Source organism: Eriocheir sinensis, chromosome 7 (assembly GCF_024679095.1).
Source record: "Eriocheir sinensis breed Jianghai 21 chromosome 7, ASM2467909v1, whole genome shotgun sequence".
Taxonomy (NCBI): domain Eukaryota; kingdom Metazoa; phylum Arthropoda; class Malacostraca; order Decapoda; family Varunidae; genus Eriocheir; species Eriocheir sinensis.
In genome coordinates, this window is record NC_066515.1 from 20,428,280 (window position 1) to 20,447,294 (window position 19,015).

The window sequence follows — 19,015 nt, forward strand, 5'->3', positions numbered from 1 at the left end:
TCTCTCTCTCTCTCTCTCTCTCTCTCTCTCTCTCTCTCTCTCTCTCTCTCTCTCTCTCTCTCTCCCTCTCTCTCCTCTCTCTCTCTCTCTCTTATCCCTATTTCCTTAGCTTGCTCTTATCCTTTTTTAATCCTTTTTCTTCTCCTTTTAGACCTTCATTTTCTTGCCTTTTTTTCTTTTTTCCAGTTCCGTTTTCCTTTCTGACTTTCATTTACATATTTTTTCCTTTTCAGTCACTTTTTTTCACTTGTCAGTCCCGTCTTTGCTCCCTTTCCAACTCTTCATTTTCACTTTTCAACTTTTCTTTTATCCTTCACTTTTCAGTCCCTTGGTTTCCACTCTTCAGTCCGTCTTTTCCCATTTCAACCTCTTCATTTTTCACTTTTCAGCCATTTCTTCACTTTTCGTCCCTTTTTCCATGTCAGTCCTTTTTCCTCTTTCCAACCTTTGAAAACGGCTGTGTAGAAGAAACAGGCTTTTATTTTCGACTTCTTTTTTACTGGAGGGAGAGGGAGGAAGGGGATGGGGAGGGAGGAAGAGGGATGGTGAAGGAGAGGTGGAAGGGGATGGCGATAGGGAGGAGGGAGGGGGATGAGTGATGGAAGAAAGGGGGAAGGGGGATGGCGATGAGGGAGGAGGAGGGGGATGGTGATGGAAAGGGGGGAAGGGGATGGCGATAGGGAGGAGGAGGATGGTGATGGAAGGGAGGATGAGTGATGGGGAGGGAGGGAAGGAAATCAAACAACGTCTTGTGAGTACAAGCTGAGTCTCTTTATTATAATTCATAATTCATCCTCTCGCTTTTATCCTTTTTTTTCTCTATTATTCTTTGAGTTTCTGGCGATTTTTTTTTCCGGGAAGTTTCGCTTTTTTGTTGCTTTGTTTTTGGTGGTTCGTTCTAAGCTGAATCTATTATTATTTTTCCCTTTTTCTTTTTTTTTTTTCTTTCTTTCCCATTATTATTCTTTGGTGTGCTTGCGTGATATTTTTTTCAGGTAAGTTTTGCTTTTTTAATTTTTTGAGAGAGTTCACGTATAGCTGAATCTCTATTGCTATTTTTCCTTTCTTTTTTTCCTTTTGTTTCTTGTTTTTCATCTATTATTCTTTGGCGTCTGGCGTGATATTATTTTTTCCAGAGTGGGTTTACGCGTTTTCTTTATTTTTTTTCTTCCTATTTTTTTCTGGTTCGTTATAAAGTTTTGAAGGAAAAAAAAGGCCTTGAAGCATCTTTCTTTTTCCCGGTTTTCCTGTCTCGTTTTCTTTCCCTTTATTGTCAGGTTCCTATGATCTGGAGACATTTCAGGGGTTCTTCCTTTTTTCGTCCTCTTTAAAAACGCCGTTCACTGAAAATGTTTTAGAGGCGAGAGAAGAAGAAAGAGAAGAAAGTGAAAGGAAATTAATAATGCCAATATATGTGTATTGTGTGTGTGTGTGTGTGTGTGTGTGTGTGTGTGTGTGTGTGTGTGTGTGTGTGTGTGTGTGTGTGTGTGTGTGTGTGTGTGTGTGTGTTCGTTTGTTATAGTCAACGTGAATTCACATACGTCTAGGAAAAAACTAAAGGAAAATGATAGGTGATGATGATGGATTGAAGGTGGTGATGATGGTGTCGGTGGTGATGTTGGTGGTGAATTGAAAGAAAGTATCTGAACATAACACTAACCCCTCATACCCTAACATGAGGACTACCCCTCATTCCCACGATAACCGGGCGAATAAGCTCACCCCCTCACCATTAAGCCACGCCCCTCAACTCCAAGTCAGCATGTGATTAAGGTGGACGCTCTGACAGGCTAAATCTTATTTTGTGGGTACTATTTCAGAAAGGTAATTCCACTCCCCTCTCTATCTATAATTCCATATCATTGGCTACAAATCCACAAGCTGGCCGCCCACATTCTCCAACTCAGCCTATGATTGGTGGAGAGCTTTGGTAAGCTAAATCTCATTGGTGGATGCTATTGAAAGGTAACTCCTCTTTTCTTTAAAGTCCCTTATCATAGCTATCCCACAAACTAGCCACTCCTTCTGCAACTCGTCCTGTGACTGATGGATGTGAGGAAGGTTAAATCTTATTAGTGGATAGCCGGAGGGGCAGGAGCTTCTTCGCCAGTTAATGTGGATAAAGGCGGAACAAGAATAGTGAATTTGATGTGTGTAGAGCTGAGAATCATAGGAGGAGGGTGGAGGAAGGTAACAATGATGGCACATTAACAAACCAGCTCATTAAAGGGTCTAATTAACGTGCCTACACCTTTATCATACTGCCCGGGGGACGTTTGGCAACACCACGCCTGGCACCCTATCCACCACCATCTTACCAATCACCACCTGTATATTATTATTATTATTATTATTATTACTATTATTATTATTATTATTATTATTATTATTATTATTATTGTTATTATTATTATTATTATTATTAATGTACTGTTGTTTTGTTTTTCTAGCCGTCTAATAGCAGCTGTGTTGACATGTACATAGGACCAGGGATAGGAACACACACACACACACACACACACACACACACACACACCATTCTTGGGTAGGTTAGGCAGGGTTAGATACATTCCTGGGTAAGATGAGAAGAGTAAGAGTAATTAGAGATAAGGTAAGGTGGGTTTAGATCATTCTTGGGTAGGGTTAGGAAGAGTAAAGGGAATCAGGATGGGCTGGTGGGTTTAGATCATTCTTGGGTGGGTCAGGTAGGTTAGATACATTCCTGGGTAGGAATCAAGGAAAGGTAGATGAATGGGATAAGGTAAGGTAAGTTTACAGATCATTCTTGGTAGGGTTAGGAAGATGAGGAATCAGGATAAAATTGGTGAGTTTAGATCATTCTTGGGTAGGGTAATTAGGATAAAAGGTAAGGTGGTTAGATCATTCTTGGGTAGGGTAAGAAGTGAGTAATTAGGATAAGGTAAGAGTGGATTTAGATCATTTTAGGTAGGTCAGGTAGGGTTAGATACATTCCTGGTGTATACAGTACACAAAACCGGAAAACACTGGTGCTCGTAAAATAGAAGGGGTCTCATCTCAACATTCTAAGAGCTATGGCAGGCGTCTACAGCAGGGGAGGAGCAGGAGCCGTCGACCCTGCTGGTGGGGGAAGGAGCAGGAGCAGGAGGAGGAGGATGAAGAGGAGGAAGGGGAGGAGGGGTAAGCGAAGAGGTTCAGTGGGAAGGAAGGAGCAGGAGGAAGGGGCATTGGTGGAAATTGACCAAAAGGAGGAGGAACAGTAATAGGAGGAGGAGGAGAGAAGGAGAAAGGAGGGAGGAGGAGGAAGAAGATGGGGTGAAGAGGAGTTAGATTGGAAAGAGGAAGAGGTGGAAGGAGGTGAGGAAGATATAGATGGGAGAATAGAAGGAGGAAGAGGAAGAATACGAGAAAAAAGAAGAAAAGAAGAAAGAAGAGTAGAAGAAAAAGAAGAAAAAGAGAAAAAGAAGAGAGAGAGAGAGAGAGAGGAGAGAGCACAGGTAGGCTAGGCACCAGGTAATAACTAATTAAAAGAGATCCTTAGCTCTGGGTAAAGTAACCCGTGAGATTGGAGGGAGGAGGAGGAGGAGGGCGGGAGGAGGAGGGAGGAGGAGGAGGAGGAGGAGGAGGAGGAGGACCAGGAGGAGTAGGATCAGGAGAGGAGGAGGAGGAGGGAGGGAGGAGGAGGAGGGAGGAGGAAGATTAATTTGTGATGGTGGAAGCTCAAAGTCTGCTTGGTGACGGTGGTGGAGGGAGGTGGAGTGGAGGGGGAGGTGGAGAGGGGGAGTGGAGGAGGCGTCCATACCTCACTCATCGGCGTGTCAGAGTGGAGGAAGCAATTGGAGGCGAGGAGGTGGAGTGGAGCGAGGAGGAAAATAAGGAGGCGTTATGTAAGAGGAAAGAAAAAAGAAGGAAGGAAGGAAGGAGGAAGGAAGGAAGGAAAGAGTGAATAAAGGGACAGAGAAAAGAAGAAAAAAAAGAAAAGGAAGGTAGGAAGAGAGAAAGGAAGGAAGAAGAATGGAAGGAAAAGGAGGAAGGAAAAAAAGAAAAAGAAAGGAGGAGGAAAGAAGGAAAGAAAGAAGGAGAAGAAAAAAAAGGAAGGAAGGAAGGACAAGGCTTGATTAAAAGGTAGGAAAGGTAAATAGTTTGAAAAAAATGACAGATAGAAAGGAGAAAAGATAAAAGAAAGCAGATAAAGGAACACCTGAAACAAATCAAAAGAGAGATATGTGAGGAAGCAGACAGGTAGGAGGCAGGTAAGGTAAGTTAAGGTAAGGTAGGTACAGGTGGAAATTAAAAAAGAAATTAGAGATAAAGAGGTAAGATTAAGAGCAGGAAGAAGCAATCAGGTATAGAAAAGAAGTAAGCAATTAGGCAGGAAGGTAAGGTGAGGGCGTGAGTGGGATAGAGTACAAGAGAGAAAGGAAGGTAAGGGAAGGACACTTGGAGTAGGCAGGTGAGGTAAGGTAAGGGAGAGAGGCAGGAAGGCAAAGGTGGAAGATGGGTAAAAGAGAGCCTTGAAAGAGGTGAGATTAAGATAGAGGAAGGAAGCAAGCAGGAGGAGATGAGCAGTTCGGCAGGTAAGGTAAGGTAAGGTAAGGCAAGGTGACAGGTACAGGAGGGCAAGTAGAGGTAGAGTGAGATTAAGATAAGAGAGAGGAGGGAAGCAAGCAGGAGAATGGCAGTTCGTCAGGTAAGGTAAGGTAAGGCAAGGTGACAGGTACAGGAGGCAAGTAGAGATAAGTGAGATTAAGATAGAGAGGAAGGGAAGCAAGCAGGGAGGGAGATAGAGCAGTTCAGCCAGGTAGATGCAAAATCAGAGTAAGGCAAGGTGGCAGGTACCAGGAGGGCAAGTAGAGGTGAGGTAGAGAGAGAGAGATAAAAGAGTGAGTGGGTTGCTCAAAACCTCTTTACCTGGCAATCCGCTGTCTGTGGAGAGAATATGGGCCAAGATTGGTGTCTGGAAACGGCCGCCAGGGGGGACGCCAGGGGCAGGGGCATGGCGACACTGTACACTACACCCCCAGGACTTTAGGACACCCCACCCCAGCCCCTGCACCGCCCAGGGACATGCTGGGGCGGCAGGGCAGAGCCCTTGTGCTGAAGTAATTTTACAGCTCTCTCCTCCTCCTCCTCCTCCTCCCTCCTCCTCCTCCTCTTTTTCATTTATCCTTTATTACATTTATTTTTGTCTATTACCATTTTTCTCACTTTACAATGATTTTTTTACTTTATTTCTCCTATATATTTCCTTTATGTTTCCTCCTTTTTTTTCTCCTCCTCCTCCTACTTATCTTCTTTCCTTTACTCATTTTTATCAGGTGACTTAATGATTTTTTACTGATTTTTTCTGCTCTATCATACCTTGTTCTCTTCCTCTTATGCCAATTTCAAATATTTGCAATCATATTTATATATATATATATATATATATATATCTCTCTCTCTCTCTCTGTCACTTACATTCTCCCAGTTTTCTCTTTTTCTCATACCCTGAAACATATATCTACACTATTTATGTTTCTGGTTGTTTCTCTTCTCCTCCTCTCTCTCTTTTCTCTCTCCCCCCTTTGGCTCTTCTCTTCACTTTAAACAGTGTCATATATTTTTCTAATCTCTTTTTAATCACATTCTTTTATCTTCTTTTTCTCTGAAAGCTTAAAATACAATTCAGCTACACGCTATCCTATGTTTTCTAGTGTTTTCTCCTCTCCTTATCTCTCTCTTATCTCTCTCTTTTCTCTCCTTTCGTAAATCCTTCTTTACCCTTACCAGACTACATATTCTCTCTTTTTAGTCATTCGTTCTTTTTCTCCTCTTACTGCTCATGCAAAAGCACAAAATATATCTACACACTATCTATGTTTTCTAGAAGTGTTTTCCTCCTCTCCTTATCTCTCTTTCTCTCTCCCTCTCTCTTCTTCCTTAAAACACACATATTCTCTCTTTAATAATTCATTCTTTTCTCTTCTTTCTGTACAAACTTACAAATACATCTACACTATCTATGTTTTTCTGGAAGTGTTTTCTCCTCTCCTTATCTCTCTCTTTTCTCTCTTCTTCTCTCCTTCTCTTTACCCCTTAAAACACATTCTCTTTTTAATTCATTCCTTTTCTTCTTCTTTCTCTCTAAAGCACAGGTGCAAGCTGCACTATCTATGTTTTTCTAAGTGTTTTTTCTCTCCTTATCTCTCTTTTCTCTCCCTCTCTCTTCTTTACCACTTCCAAACATCATTCTCTCTTTCGATTCGTTCTTTTCTCTCTTTCTCATGCAAAGACAAATACATCTTATTTAATACGTTCTCTAGCAGGGGGGCAGTGAAGGGAAGTGGAGAGAGAGGAGAGGGAGTGCTAAGTGGGAGGGAGGGAGGGGAGGGAGGGGTATAGGGAGTGGTGGAGGGGGAGGAGAGCCTTCCTGCATTCGGCAATCTACCATACAGGCTTGGGAGTGGTAGCATGCCGACCATCTGCTTCTGCACCCTCCGCCCACCCAACACCACGCCCATGGATATAAAGGGGGTAGGGGATAGGGGGAGACAGTTCGAGTAAAGTTAGGGTCATTTCTTTTTCGTTTTTCATTTTTTGCTTTACTGAAACTTATATCTCAGAGGCGTGAGCGTGGGTAGGACGTGGGGTAGGAGGGAGAGAGGGAAGGGAGGGGAAGAGGAGAGGAGGGAGCAACGGAGGGAAGGGGGAGGGGGGAGGGGGTGCCACTTGTATACAGAGTAGAGAACCCATCACCACCACCACCCTGCCACCATCCCACCCTGCTGCACATGCGTACAGAGAGTCTTACTGCATTACAGCTTTGGCAGGGTATGAGGGGGGTGGGGGTGAATCAGAAGTGGCAAGAAGTGGGGGGTCTCATTAGGAAAGAGTTCAGGCAAGATAATTACCGTTGTTTGACTCTTGCTTGCCAGGCCAAAAACATCTGTAGTATCTGCAAGGGAGGGTAAGAGGCAGAAGCCCTGAAGTAGTGGGCAGCAAAAGGGGGAGAGGGAGGGAGAAAGAGAGGGGGAGAAAGAAGAAGGGAGGAAGAGGAGGGGAAGGAGAAGTAGTAGAAAGACAGGGAAGAAGGTGCGAAAGAGAGGGGGAGAGGGAGGGAGAAAGAGGATGGGATGAAAGGGGAAAACAGGAAATGAGGAAAGAGTGGAGAAAGAAAAGGAAGAAAAAGGAGAGAAAAAAGAAAGGAAGAAGAGTGTAGAAAGGAGGAAGGAGAGATGGAGAGGGAAAGGAAGAAGAAGAAAGAGACAGGGAAGACAGGAGAAGGAGAAGGAAGAGAGAGAAAGAAGAGGAAACGTAAAAGAAAGTAGCAACAGTTAGGTAAGAAGGAGAATAGAAAGAGGAGATGGGAGAAAAGGGAGAGATGGAAGGAGAGAGAAAATAAGGAGAAAGAAGGGAGAGAAAGATGAATAGGAGGAGGGAGGAGGAGAGCAAGAAAAGGTGAATCTGGAGAAAGAGGAGAAAAATGAAAAGAAGGAAAAAGAAAGGAGGTGGGATAGGGAGGAAGGAGAGACAAGATAGAGAGGGAGGAGAGAGGAGGAAGGGAGGAAGGGGAGACAGGAGCGCACTAAAAAAGGCGTGGTTCGATAGTATAAAGCTCACTAAGGAGGGAGGAAGGGAGGAGGAGAAGACCTTCAGAGAGAGAGAGAGAGAAGAGAGAGAGAAGAGAGTGAGAGAGAGAGAGAGAGAAGAGAGAGAGAGAGAGAGAGAAGAGGAGAGAGAGGACTAAACTATCACACAGGGAAGAGAGAGAAACAGAAGCAGAAAGAGAAAAAAGAGGGAGGGCGTGAAATAAGAAGGAAGGGAAGCGGACCTGGGAAGGGAGGGGAGGAGGGGCAGCGCAGGCCTGACACATCTGGCTGATATTGGGCAAAGGAAGGACTAGGAGTTCAAAATTCCCTGCACACCTGAGGCTGGACACACTGCACCCCGCCACCTAATATGTCACGCCAGGGGAGAAGGGGAAGGGGGGGAGGGGGGTGACGATAGAAAGTAAGAGGGAAAGGAAAGGGGAGGAAAAGGGAAGAAAAGGAGGGAAGGGGAAGGGAAGTGAGAGGGAAGGTGAGAGGAAAAAATGAAAGGTGGAAGGGGAGGGGGAGGGAAAGAGGGGGTGTTGGAGGGACATTGAAGAAGGGAAAGGGAGAGGAAAGTCGGAGGAAAGGAGAAAAAAACTAAGGGAAGGGAAATTTGAGAGGGAGGTTAAAGGAAAACTGAGAAAGGAAAAAAGGGTAGGGGGTGGAAAGGGGAAGAACAATGAAAGGGAAGGGAGATTTGGGAGGGAGGTGAAAGGGAAACTAAGGTAGGAAAAAAGGAAAAGGGGGAGGAAAGGGGAAGAAAAATGGAAGTGAAGGGAGATTTGAGAGGGGGGTGAAAATGAAACCGAGGGAGGAAAAAAGGAAAGGGTGAGGAAAGGGGAAGAAAATGGAAGTGAAGGGAGATTTGAGAGGGAGGAGTGAAAATAGAGCGAGGAGGGAAAAAAGGAAAGGAGTGAGGAAAGAGGAAGAAAAATAGAAATGAAGAGGAGATTTGGGGGAGAGGAGGTGAAAGGAAGGCAAGGAAGGAAAAAAAAAGAAAGAAAAAGAGGAGGAAAGGGGAAGGAAACTGATGGAGGGGGAAGGTAGCTTAGAAAAGGGAAAAGGGAAAGGAAAGCAAAACTGAGAGGAGAGGAAACTGGGGAGAGGGAAAAAAAAAGGAAGGGAAAAAGAAGAACAGAAATGGAGTAAGAGAGAGAGAGAGAGAGAGAGAGAGAGAGAGAGAGAGAAAATCAAGGAGTGAGACAAAGACAATGGAAAAAGAGAGAAAATGGTAAATATGGAGGAGGAGAGAAAGGAAAAAAAGAAGGAAGAGAGGGAGAGGGAGGAGAAGAAGAGTGTAAAGGAGGAGAAGGGGACAGAGAAGGAAAGAACCAGACTAGAAGGGAGAGAGAGATAATAAGAGAGAGAAGAGAGGGAGGGGGAGGGAGAAGGGGTAAAAAGGGAGGGACAGAGACAGATAGATGAATGAATAGATAGATGAATGATAGATTAGAATTACCAGTAATCTGAAATACAGTAGAAATGCAGTTCAAATATTTAGATCAAGATTCACCTAGCTTGGGACCTTTTAAACACAAGACAGGCAGCTAACACTCTCAGGTGACCATGGACCAGGTAACTAGAGTCTCATCAGGTGTTCAGAGAGGTGAGTAACGTTCAAGGGGAGACAGGTAAAAGGCAGGAGAGGGAAGCGGAAGGAAAGAAAGGGAGGAAAGATATTTAGTTCAAGTAAAAAGTAGAAGGGAGAGAGAGGAGAGGGAAGGGGAGGAAAGAATGAAGAAAAGGAAAGGAAGGAAGGGAAGGTATATGGTTTAGGAAATTGAAGAAGGTAGGAAAAGGGGAGAGGAAGGAAAGGAAAGGGAAAGGAAAGATATCTAGTTTAGGGTAAAAGTAGAAAGGAGAGAGGAAGGGAATGGAGATAAGGAATGAAAGAAAAGGAAGGAAGGAAGGTATATAGTTTAGGTGAAACAGGAAAGGGAGAGGAAGGAAAGGAAAGGGAGAGGAAAAAGATCTAGTTTAGGTAAATGTAGAAGGGAGAGAGGAAGGGAAGGGAGAGGAAGGGAATGAAAGGAAAAGGAAGGAAGGAAGGTATATAATTTAGGTAAAGGTAGGAAAGGGGAGAGGGAAGGAAAGGAAAGGGAAGGAAAGAGATCTAGTTTAGGTAAAAGTTGAAGGGAGAGAGGAAGGGAATGAAAGGAAAAGGGAAGGAAGGAAGGTATATAATTTAGGTAAAAGGTAGGAAAGGGGAGAGGAAGGAAAGGAAAGGGAAAGGAAAGATATCTAGTTTAGGTAAAAGTAGAAGGGAGAGAGGAAGGGAAGGGAGAGGAAGGGAATGAAAGGAAAAGGAAGGGAAGGGGAGGGAAGGGAAGGTCTATAGTTCAGGTAAAGGAAAGACGGGGGAGAGAAAGGAAAAAGGAGAAATTGTGAGTAAAAAAGAGGGGAGGGGAGAGGAAAAGGAAGGAAAGGGGAGAGAAAGTTAAGGGGAGGAAAAAGGAAAGGGAAGGAAAGGGAAGAAATCTACTTATCTTGAGGAAAGGGAGGTAAAAAAGTTATAAACTATTATAAGTCTAATACATATACTTTTTATTATTGATACAAATGAAAGTGAAACTGGAGGAAAAGGAAAGAAGGAAAGGGAGGAGGGGGGGAGACCTACATGCAAGGGGGACCAGAGGGAGTTAACTTTAAGGGGCAAAGAAAAAAGGGAGAAAGGGGGACTAGTTCCTATTTAAACCTTCCTCTGTAGTCTTATCGAAAGGAAAGGGAGAGAAGGATAAAAAGGGGAGACGGGGAGAACCTACATGCAAGGGGAACCAGGGGGAGCTTACTTTAGGGGGGAAAGAAAAAGGGAGAAAGGGGACTAGTTCCTATTTAAACCTTTCCCTGTGTGGTCTTACTGAAAGGGAGGAGAAGGTGAAAAAAGGGAGAAGGGGTAACCCTACGTGCTGCGGGGCGGGAGATGGTGGTACGGGAGGGAGAAAAAGGGAGAAAGGGGGACTAGGTCCTATTTAAACCTTTCCCTGTGTGGTCTTACTGAAAGGGAAGAGAAGGTAAAAAAAGGGAGAAGGGGGTTACCTACGTGCTGAGGGAGAGGGGAAGGGGAGAGGTGGGTAGGGGGTATTGGGTAAGGGAGGGGTGGGGGGTGGGGGGTCTGGCCAGGGAGGGGTGGGTGGAAAATGGGGGTAGGGGAGGGGGGGACTTAAGTGCAGACTGTGAGGTCAGAATCTATAATAATTTTAAGCCTATTTATAGTTAGTACAGGTTTAATACAGGTTTGAATGTTTATGGCAGGTATTATTAGCGCTAACTACGGCTAAGGGGGTGATTGGGTGGTTCCCGCTTGGACTGTACACGAGCACTCCCTTCCTCCTCCCCCTCCCCTTCCCCGCCTTCCGTCATTTTGTACAGTGGCAAAAAAAAGTATCTACACACACGATAAGAAATGAGTAAATAAAAGGAGCTCATGGATGTAAAATTGATGCACGATATTATTTTTTTACAGTTTGTCCATTGGCAACAAAAAGTATCTACACACACAATAAAAAAGTAAATAAAAGGGACTCACGAAGACTACACTGTTGCACGATATTAATAAGTTTTTAATAGTCTGTACAGTGGTAACAAAAAGTATGCTCCCACACGATAGAAAATAAATGAATAAAGGGGAATTCTGGATAATATACTGATGCATGATATTAATAACCTCATTTTAACGAACCATTTAGTAAGTTAATAATCTTTACCAGTCTGCACAGCGGCAACAAAAAGTATCTTCACATACGATGAAAATAAATATATAAAGTTAACTCACGAATATTGAACTGATACACGATTATGAATAAGATATTTTTTTCACATATCCAATGATAATGGTCTTTACTAGTCTGTACAGCAGCAACAAAAAGTATCTTCACACACGATAAAAAAATAAGTAAACGGTCAACTCGCGATTATTAAATTCAGACACGATGATTCACAAGTTCATTTTAACGAACCATTTAATATAATAGCAAAAAAAGTAATTATTGTCCCTGATGACACTGGAACAAATAAAAAATGGTATTCTAATTATCTTTTGTGTTAACTGCTGGGGTGATATTTAATGAGGAGGCCTAATGACTTGTTTAACCGCGGAAAATTTTGGCATAATGGTGTTTAGGGACTTAATTGCTCGGTAAACGCTGTAATGAAAATCTGTGGTGAATTATTATAACTAAACTGTCTTTTTATCATAAGCTGTATTTACTAATGACCAGAAATGAAGGTAATAAAGATCTATAGTGATTCAAGTGGTACAAAATAATCATGTTAAAATTATGTTGAAGCTTATGATGAAAAGTTTTGTATGTGTGTTTTTCAGTGACCGGAATACAACCAACTTAGGGAAACAAGGTCATCAAGAGTAGGGAAAGAAGGGAGGATGGAAGGGAGAGTGGAAGGGAGAGTGGAAGGGGAGAAGGAAGAGGAAGATAGTAGGGAAGACGGGATAGAGGGAAGGAAAAGAGGAGAAGGGAAGAGGTGGATGAATGGGAGACAAAATGAATAAGAAAGAGAAAAAAGAGGGAAGATTTTAATAATATACAACTTGATATTGATCTTGAGTATATTAATGAACATAAAGTAGTGTATTCAGGAGCTTTGGTAACTTGCCCGTATAAGAACGTTAATAAAGGGATGCTATTTAGTGTTTTAATTATCAAGTAAGGTTAGAACGAGGATCCCTAATGACTTAATCGAAACAAAGAACAACTATAATGGCAGACTCATAATGATCAGAGGAGTTACATAGCGTTCTTAATTTCTCTTTCTTGTATTAATAATCCTGAATGTGTAGTTATTAGACAGGAACTTAATGACGGCCGCTAATGACTTGTTCTTGAGTGCGTTAATGATGAGGCAACAGTGTAATGGCGCCCCTAATGACTGGCGGTTCATTAATTAGGGGGAGAGAGGGACGTCATGTGTTCCGCGTGTATAATTATCGTTAATGACCTGTTAGCGCGATTTAATGAAGGCGTGTGACGTTAACATGGTGACGATACTTTACTGACCGAATGAACAAGGACTGGAATTGATTGGAGGGATTGAAAAGAAAGTAAAGAAAGGAAAACAAAATCAGAATTAGAAAGTCAGATAACAAATGAAAGATAAACACATGTCGTTAAAATAGTGAAGATACTTTTTTGGCCTGGTGTACAAGAATGCGGATTGATTGGAAAGATGTTTGAATTATAGTTAAAAGAGAGATAAATAAAAACGAGACAAGGAATAAAGATGATGGTGTGTCGTTACCGCGCAAGCAAACATAACAAGAGTGACGTTATTAGAAGTTATGAAGAAGTTATAAAAAGTGACGTTATAAAAAAAAGGAAGACAGAGCATTTGACGACACGAAGAACCATAAAAATAATAATAATAATAAAATGACGTAATAGTGATGAAAGAGGATGTTTTTTTTATGAATCAGACAGTGCCACCAAATTACCCAAAACGACGTGAACTGATGAAAACAAAATATGTAAAATAAATAACAAGAAAACATGAAGAATAAGTAAACCATAATAATGAAACACCATAAAAAATTCCTTATGCTTCAAAAATCGCCAAAAACTTCCCTAAATCGATGTAAACTAAGAATGAAGAAATTACTGCTACCAAAAACAACGTAAAGAATTGGGAAGAAAAGATGACATTATTACTGCTCCATTATGCGGCGTGGGAGAGAGAGAGCGAGAGCGAGAGAGAGAGAGAAGGAGGAGGAGGAGGAGGAGGAGGAAGAGGAGGAGGAAAGATTAAGGAGGAAAAATAGGAGATAACGAAGGAGTGGAGAGAGAGAGAGAACAAAGGGAGAGAAAGGAAAGAAAGTCAAGAGAGAGAGAGAGAGAGAGAGAGAGAGAGAGAGAGAGAGAGAGAGAGAGAGAGAGAGAGAGAGAGAGAGAGAGAGAGAGAGAGAGAGAGAGAGAGAGAGAGAGAGAGAGAGAGAGAGAGAGAGAGAGAGAGAGAGAGAACCCATAAATAGAAACAACAACAAAAAAACAAGAGTTCAGGCAATAAAGATCAAGGAGAAAACAAGCAAACAAACACTTGACGTTAAAATAGCTCAGATACTTTTATGACCGCTTGTACAAGGACACGAATTGACTGGAGAGATATTTAATGAAAAAAAAAGAAAAAAAAAGAGAAAACAAAACAGAACTGAGAAATAGATGTAACAGAAGATAATTGTACCTCCTCCCCCCTCCCCCAATTCCCCCCTCCTCCCCCCTCATAAAGTTGCCCAAAAGAGGAAAGTAAAGAAAGAAAGACAAAGACATAATAAGATAGAAAGATTATCCGCCAAAACCATAAAGGGAATATAATACAGTAATAAAAAAGAGTAATATTTATTCTCTTCCTTAAAAAATGACTCAAAGAAAGAAGGAAGGAAGGAAGGAAGGAAGGAAGGAAAGGAAGGAAAGGAAGAACAATAATGATAAAAAGAAAACGAGCGAGAGAGAGAGAGAGAGAGAGAGAGAGAGAGAGAGAGAGAGAGAGAGAGAGAGAGAGAGAGAGAGAGAGAGAGAGAGAGAGAGAGAGAGAGAGAGAGAGAGAGAGAGAGAGAAAACATCATCAAAAGAATATATAACCAAAGCAAATGCAAACCACTACCTCCTCCTCCTCCTCCTCCTCCTCCTCCTCCTCCTCCTCCTCCTCCTCCTCCTCCTCCTCCTCCTCCTCGTAAAATCAGCCTAAGGAACATATTCGGCACTCAGTCTTTTGCCCTCCTGCTGCAAGGCCCTAAACCGAGCATAAGGTCTGCCTGCCCCGCCCCCTCCCGGGCCCTCCCCACTCACCAAGGATATTGACTATTTTCCCCCGGCCACTCAGCAAGCATAGTGGCGCCCCGTCCTCGCCCACTCAGTAAGCATAGTGACTCATTCCAAGTTTCACACACCCACTCAGAGAGAATTTTAACTGGTTCCTCGTTCTACACACACACACACACACACACACACACACACGGACACGCACACACAATGGGGAAGGAAGTAAAGTAAGGTTTGGGGAGGAGAAGAAAAAGGTAAAATAGGAATAGAAATTGGTGTGTGAAATGGGTTAAGGGTTTTGGGGACTGTATGGGGAAGTGAAATAGGGGAACTAGGAAACGAAATAGGTGATGAATGGGAAAAGGAGGGAAATGGGGGAAGGGAAATAGTGGAGAAGAGTTATCCGAAAGAGTGAAAGAGGGAAGAAGAAGAAAAGGAAGAAGAAAGGAAGTGAACGAAGAACGAAACAGATAGGAAATAGGAACGGACTGAGAAGGATGAAGAAGAGGAAGAAAAAAGAAAGTAAAAGAAGAACGAAATGAATAAGGAATAGGAAAAGATAGAGAAGGATAAAGGAAATAATGGAAGAAAGAGCAAATAAACAAAGAACGAAATAAACGGAGAAGGATGAAAGATAGAGAACGATGAAACAAATAAGGGAAAAAAGGAGGAGTGAAGAAGGAAGAAGAGAGGAAAGCAAAAACAGAAAGTAAACGAAGAACAAAACAAATAGGAAAATAGGAAAGAATAGAAAAGAAAGAAACAAATATGGAAGGATAGAGGAAGGAAATGAAAAATAAAAAAGTAAAAAATAATGAAGGATAGAAAAGGAAGACGAAAAGGAAGCAAAAAAATGAAGTAAACGTAGAATGAAACAAATAAGGAAATAGGAAAGAATAGAGAAGAATAAAACAAATATGGGAAAAAAGGAAGATTAAGGAAATGCAGAACGTAACAGTAGGAAATGGAATGTGTTAAGGATACGCCAGCAACGCCCTCCAGCGAACACGGTCATTAAGTCGCTGCTAATGACCTCAAACAATTAGCCGAGGTGTGAATGCCAACATCCCTCCGTGATTGCATTAATTAGCCCCGAATTAACCACCTCTGAAGGCCATTAGCGGGCGTGAGGACGAGGAGGAAGACGAGGAGGACGAGGAGGAGGACGAGGAGGAGGAGGATGAGGATGAGGAGGAAGAGGAAGAGGAAGAGGAAGGGGAGCACAAAGAACAAGGACGAGGATTAGGAAAAGGACGAGGAAGAGGACGAGGAAGAGGAAGAGGAAGAAGAGGAAGAATGAAAAGAAAAAAACAAAAAAAACAAGAAAAACGAGAACAATAATAATAATAATAATAATAATAATAATAATAATAATAATAATAATAATAATAAGAGTGAGAGGAATAGGAGGAGGAGGAGGAGGATGAGAAGGAGGAAGAGGAAGAGGAAGAGGAAGAGGAATTCAGATAAAAAGACAAACTGACACACACACACACACACACACACACACACACACACACACACACACACACACACACACACACACACACACACACTTAAACACCTCCCCTCTCCCCAGGCGAAGCATAAACACTATCTAAGTGCCCTGGCCGAAGCATAACACCCCCAAAGAGGGCCCCGGGCAACGCATAACCCTTGTAAAACGCCCTGTAGCGAGGATAAACAACGCAGCTGGGCCCTGGAGGAAGCATAAAAACCTGGAAGAGTGTACAATCTCCCACATGGGCCCCAGATAGAGCATAATTGACCGTAAAATGACCGTAGACTAACATAAACAAAGAATACATCGGCTATCACACCCCAAAAGTCCCCGGAAGTAAGCATAACAATCTCACGGGCCCCAGACTGAGCGTAGTAACTAAAACAAGGCCCCGGAAACAGCATAACCAGCGGATTAGACTAGGAAGCAACCCACATAGGAAAATATAGATACACCAATGGCCCATAAAGATAATAAACGCCAGAATAGAATAGAAAACAGTGAATAAAACGGAATAGAAAACAAAAGGGAACCCAAATAGAACCCATAATAAAAGACATATGAGAAAACTGAATATGACCTCCCCTATAAACTACCATCACTACCCCTCACAACCCCCAACTCACAACCCCCTCCCCTTTCCCCCAACCTCACAACCCCAACCCCACAACCCTTCTAACCTAGCCTTACCTAACCTAACATCCCAATAGTCATACATTACCCCACAACCCCAACAACCCCTCCTCCTTCCCCAACCTCACAACCCCAACCCCACAACCCTTCTAACTTAACCTAACCTCTACCCCACAACCCTTCCAGCCTAACCTAACCTAACCTAACCTCAACTCCACAACCCTTCTAACCTAACCTAACCTAACCTAACCTAATCTTACATAACCTCAACCCCACAACCCTTCTAACCTAACCTAACCTAACCTAACATCCCAATAGTCACACATGAGCCGCACAACCCCCAACAACCCCACGATAACCCACACAAAACATCACCCCCCTAGAAGCCCCCACCACAACCTCTTCACAACCACCACACCACAACCTCATACACAAATTATCCCATTACAAATTCCCCTCCACATAAAGTTAGCACCCTAAACTTAACCCCCTCCACACACACAAAAAAAAAATCACCCTCATAAATTTCCCCCACTATAATTTCATCTCCCTCATAACCCCCTCTTTCCCCTCCCTCCCCCCCCCTAGCCTCCCCTAAGCACCCCAGTACTCACGGTTCTTCTTGTAGAGCAGAATCTCGAACTGGTCCTGCTGTTGGTTCTCGAGGCACTGCTCTATGCGCGAGATGGTCTCCTTGTCCGTGAGCTCCCCGTACATGAAGCTGCAACGGCATGACTTCTGCATCACCTGAGGGACGGGAGAGAGAGGTGTGAGGAGGATGCTGGAGAAGGAAATAGATGGAGAAAGGGAAGAGAGAGAGGTGTGAGGATGTTGGATAAGGAAGGAGATGGAGATAGGTAGATGATTTAGTTATGATGGAGAAAAGGGAGAGAGAGAGGTGTGAGGATGTTGGATAAAGAAGGAGATGGAGAAAGTTATAAGAACATAAGAACATAAGAACATAGGAGTCTGCAAGAGGGCGGCAGACCTGTACAAGGCAGCTCCTTTGAACCTAAGCTCCCGTGAATCTTACACCACCTAATATCGCTGTCCATGAATTTATCTAATCTATTTTTGAATGTGACAATTGTATTGGCACTCACCACATGACTGCTCAGCCTGTTCCACTCATCCACCACTCTGTTAGTAAACCAATTTTTGCCTATGTCCCTGTTGAATCTGAACTTATCCAGCTTAAACGCATTACTACATGTCCTGCCCGGTTCTCTTACCAACAGAACCTTATGAATATCCCCCTTATTAAAGCCCTTCATCCATTTATAAACCTCGATCATGTCTCCACGCATCCTTCGCCTTTCTAGAGAATGCATGGAGAAAGGGAAGAAAGAGAGAAAGGTGTAAGGAGAATGCTGGAGAAGTAAGATGGAGAGAGGTAGCTGCAAAACTTATGATGGACAAAGGGAAGAGAAAGAGGGAAGTGTGAGAATGAAGGAGGCGTGGTGGAGGAGGGAGGAAGTATGCAATCATCTCTTCTCTTTTACGTCCGCATAAAAATTGAAGAATGCATTATCGATTTTACCTCCTCCTAAACTACAGAATGCATCAATCTTATATAGCTGTTAGAATATAGACAAACGACTCAAGGCGGTACGATAGACCTGTGAATTTGACATGAAGGTACGAGATCTCCTTTTCCTATTTCACTTTTCATTTTACTTTTCCATTTTACTTTTTCCTTATAAAAAATTACAGAATGCATTAGTGATATTTAGCTTTTATGATGTAGATAAACGTTTTTTTAGACAGTGATAGAATTGCAAGGTTGAAGTGATGTTATGCAATTAATACTTATGTGAATATAGTGGAGTGAATAAACGCCGGAATATAAAAGAAAACGGAGAAGAAAACAGAATAGATACCAGAAAAGAACCAAAATAGAACCCATAATTATTTTTTTTACATCAAAGGAAACAGTTCAAAGGCAAAAAAACAAAACAAAAACAAAACAAAACATAGCAGAAGAACAATAAAGCCCGCTAATCACTGTCCTATACAAGAGTTAGAAGCAGCGTTACCAAATTATCGTACTCAGCCACTCAGCCCATCGTATTATCCGGTTTCTGGCACAGCTATCGCAAACAGACAGCAATAAGTAATGCTTTTAACGATAACTTTGACTGGAATCTCGTTATCTGTGTGGGTAGGAAAGTTTAGGGCCCTGGAACTGATAAATGCGATGTTTTGAGTACGATAATATGGCAATGCGGGCTAGAAGACTGGCCAAAAGAGGTGTCAATTTCAGGTGGAGAGTTGCCCCGATGCTCTTCTAACATAAACATACTTACAAATAACAAACGTATTAGAAAACCATAACGGAAGAAAAATGGAGCCCGCTAATCACTGCCCCTATACAAGAGTTAGTAGACTGGCCAAAAGAGGTGTCAATTTCAGGTGGAGAGTTGCCCCGATGCTCTTCTAACATAAATATACTTACAAATAACATACCTATTAGAAAACCATAACGGAGAAAAAATAAAGCCCGCTAATCACCCCCCCTATACAAGAGTTAGTAGAGTGGGCAAAAGAGGTGTCAAATTCAG

At 42.6% G+C, this 19,015-nt stretch overlaps 1 protein-coding gene across 10 annotated transcripts in view; it reads right to left on the bottom strand.

Annotated features, from left to right (window-relative positions):
- The window catches only part of LOC126994411 (potassium voltage-gated channel protein eag-like), a 159,633-nt gene that overhangs the window by 53,032 nt on the left and 87,586 nt on the right, over positions 1 to 19,015 (bottom strand). For 8 of the 10 annotated variants that reach the window (XM_050853776.1, XM_050853741.1, XM_050853725.1 and 5 more), the window contains exons 4-5: positions 17,069 to 17,201; positions 4,891 to 4,905 (exon numbers count right to left, since the gene is read on the bottom strand). In XM_050853776.1, the coding sequence (XP_050709733.1) occupies positions 4,891 to 4,905; positions 17,069 to 17,201 (148 nt within the window). The remainder of the gene's footprint in view (positions 1 to 4,890; positions 4,906 to 17,068; positions 17,202 to 19,015) is intronic. The other 2 variants (XM_050853768.1, XM_050853750.1) reach the window with 1 other exon arrangement.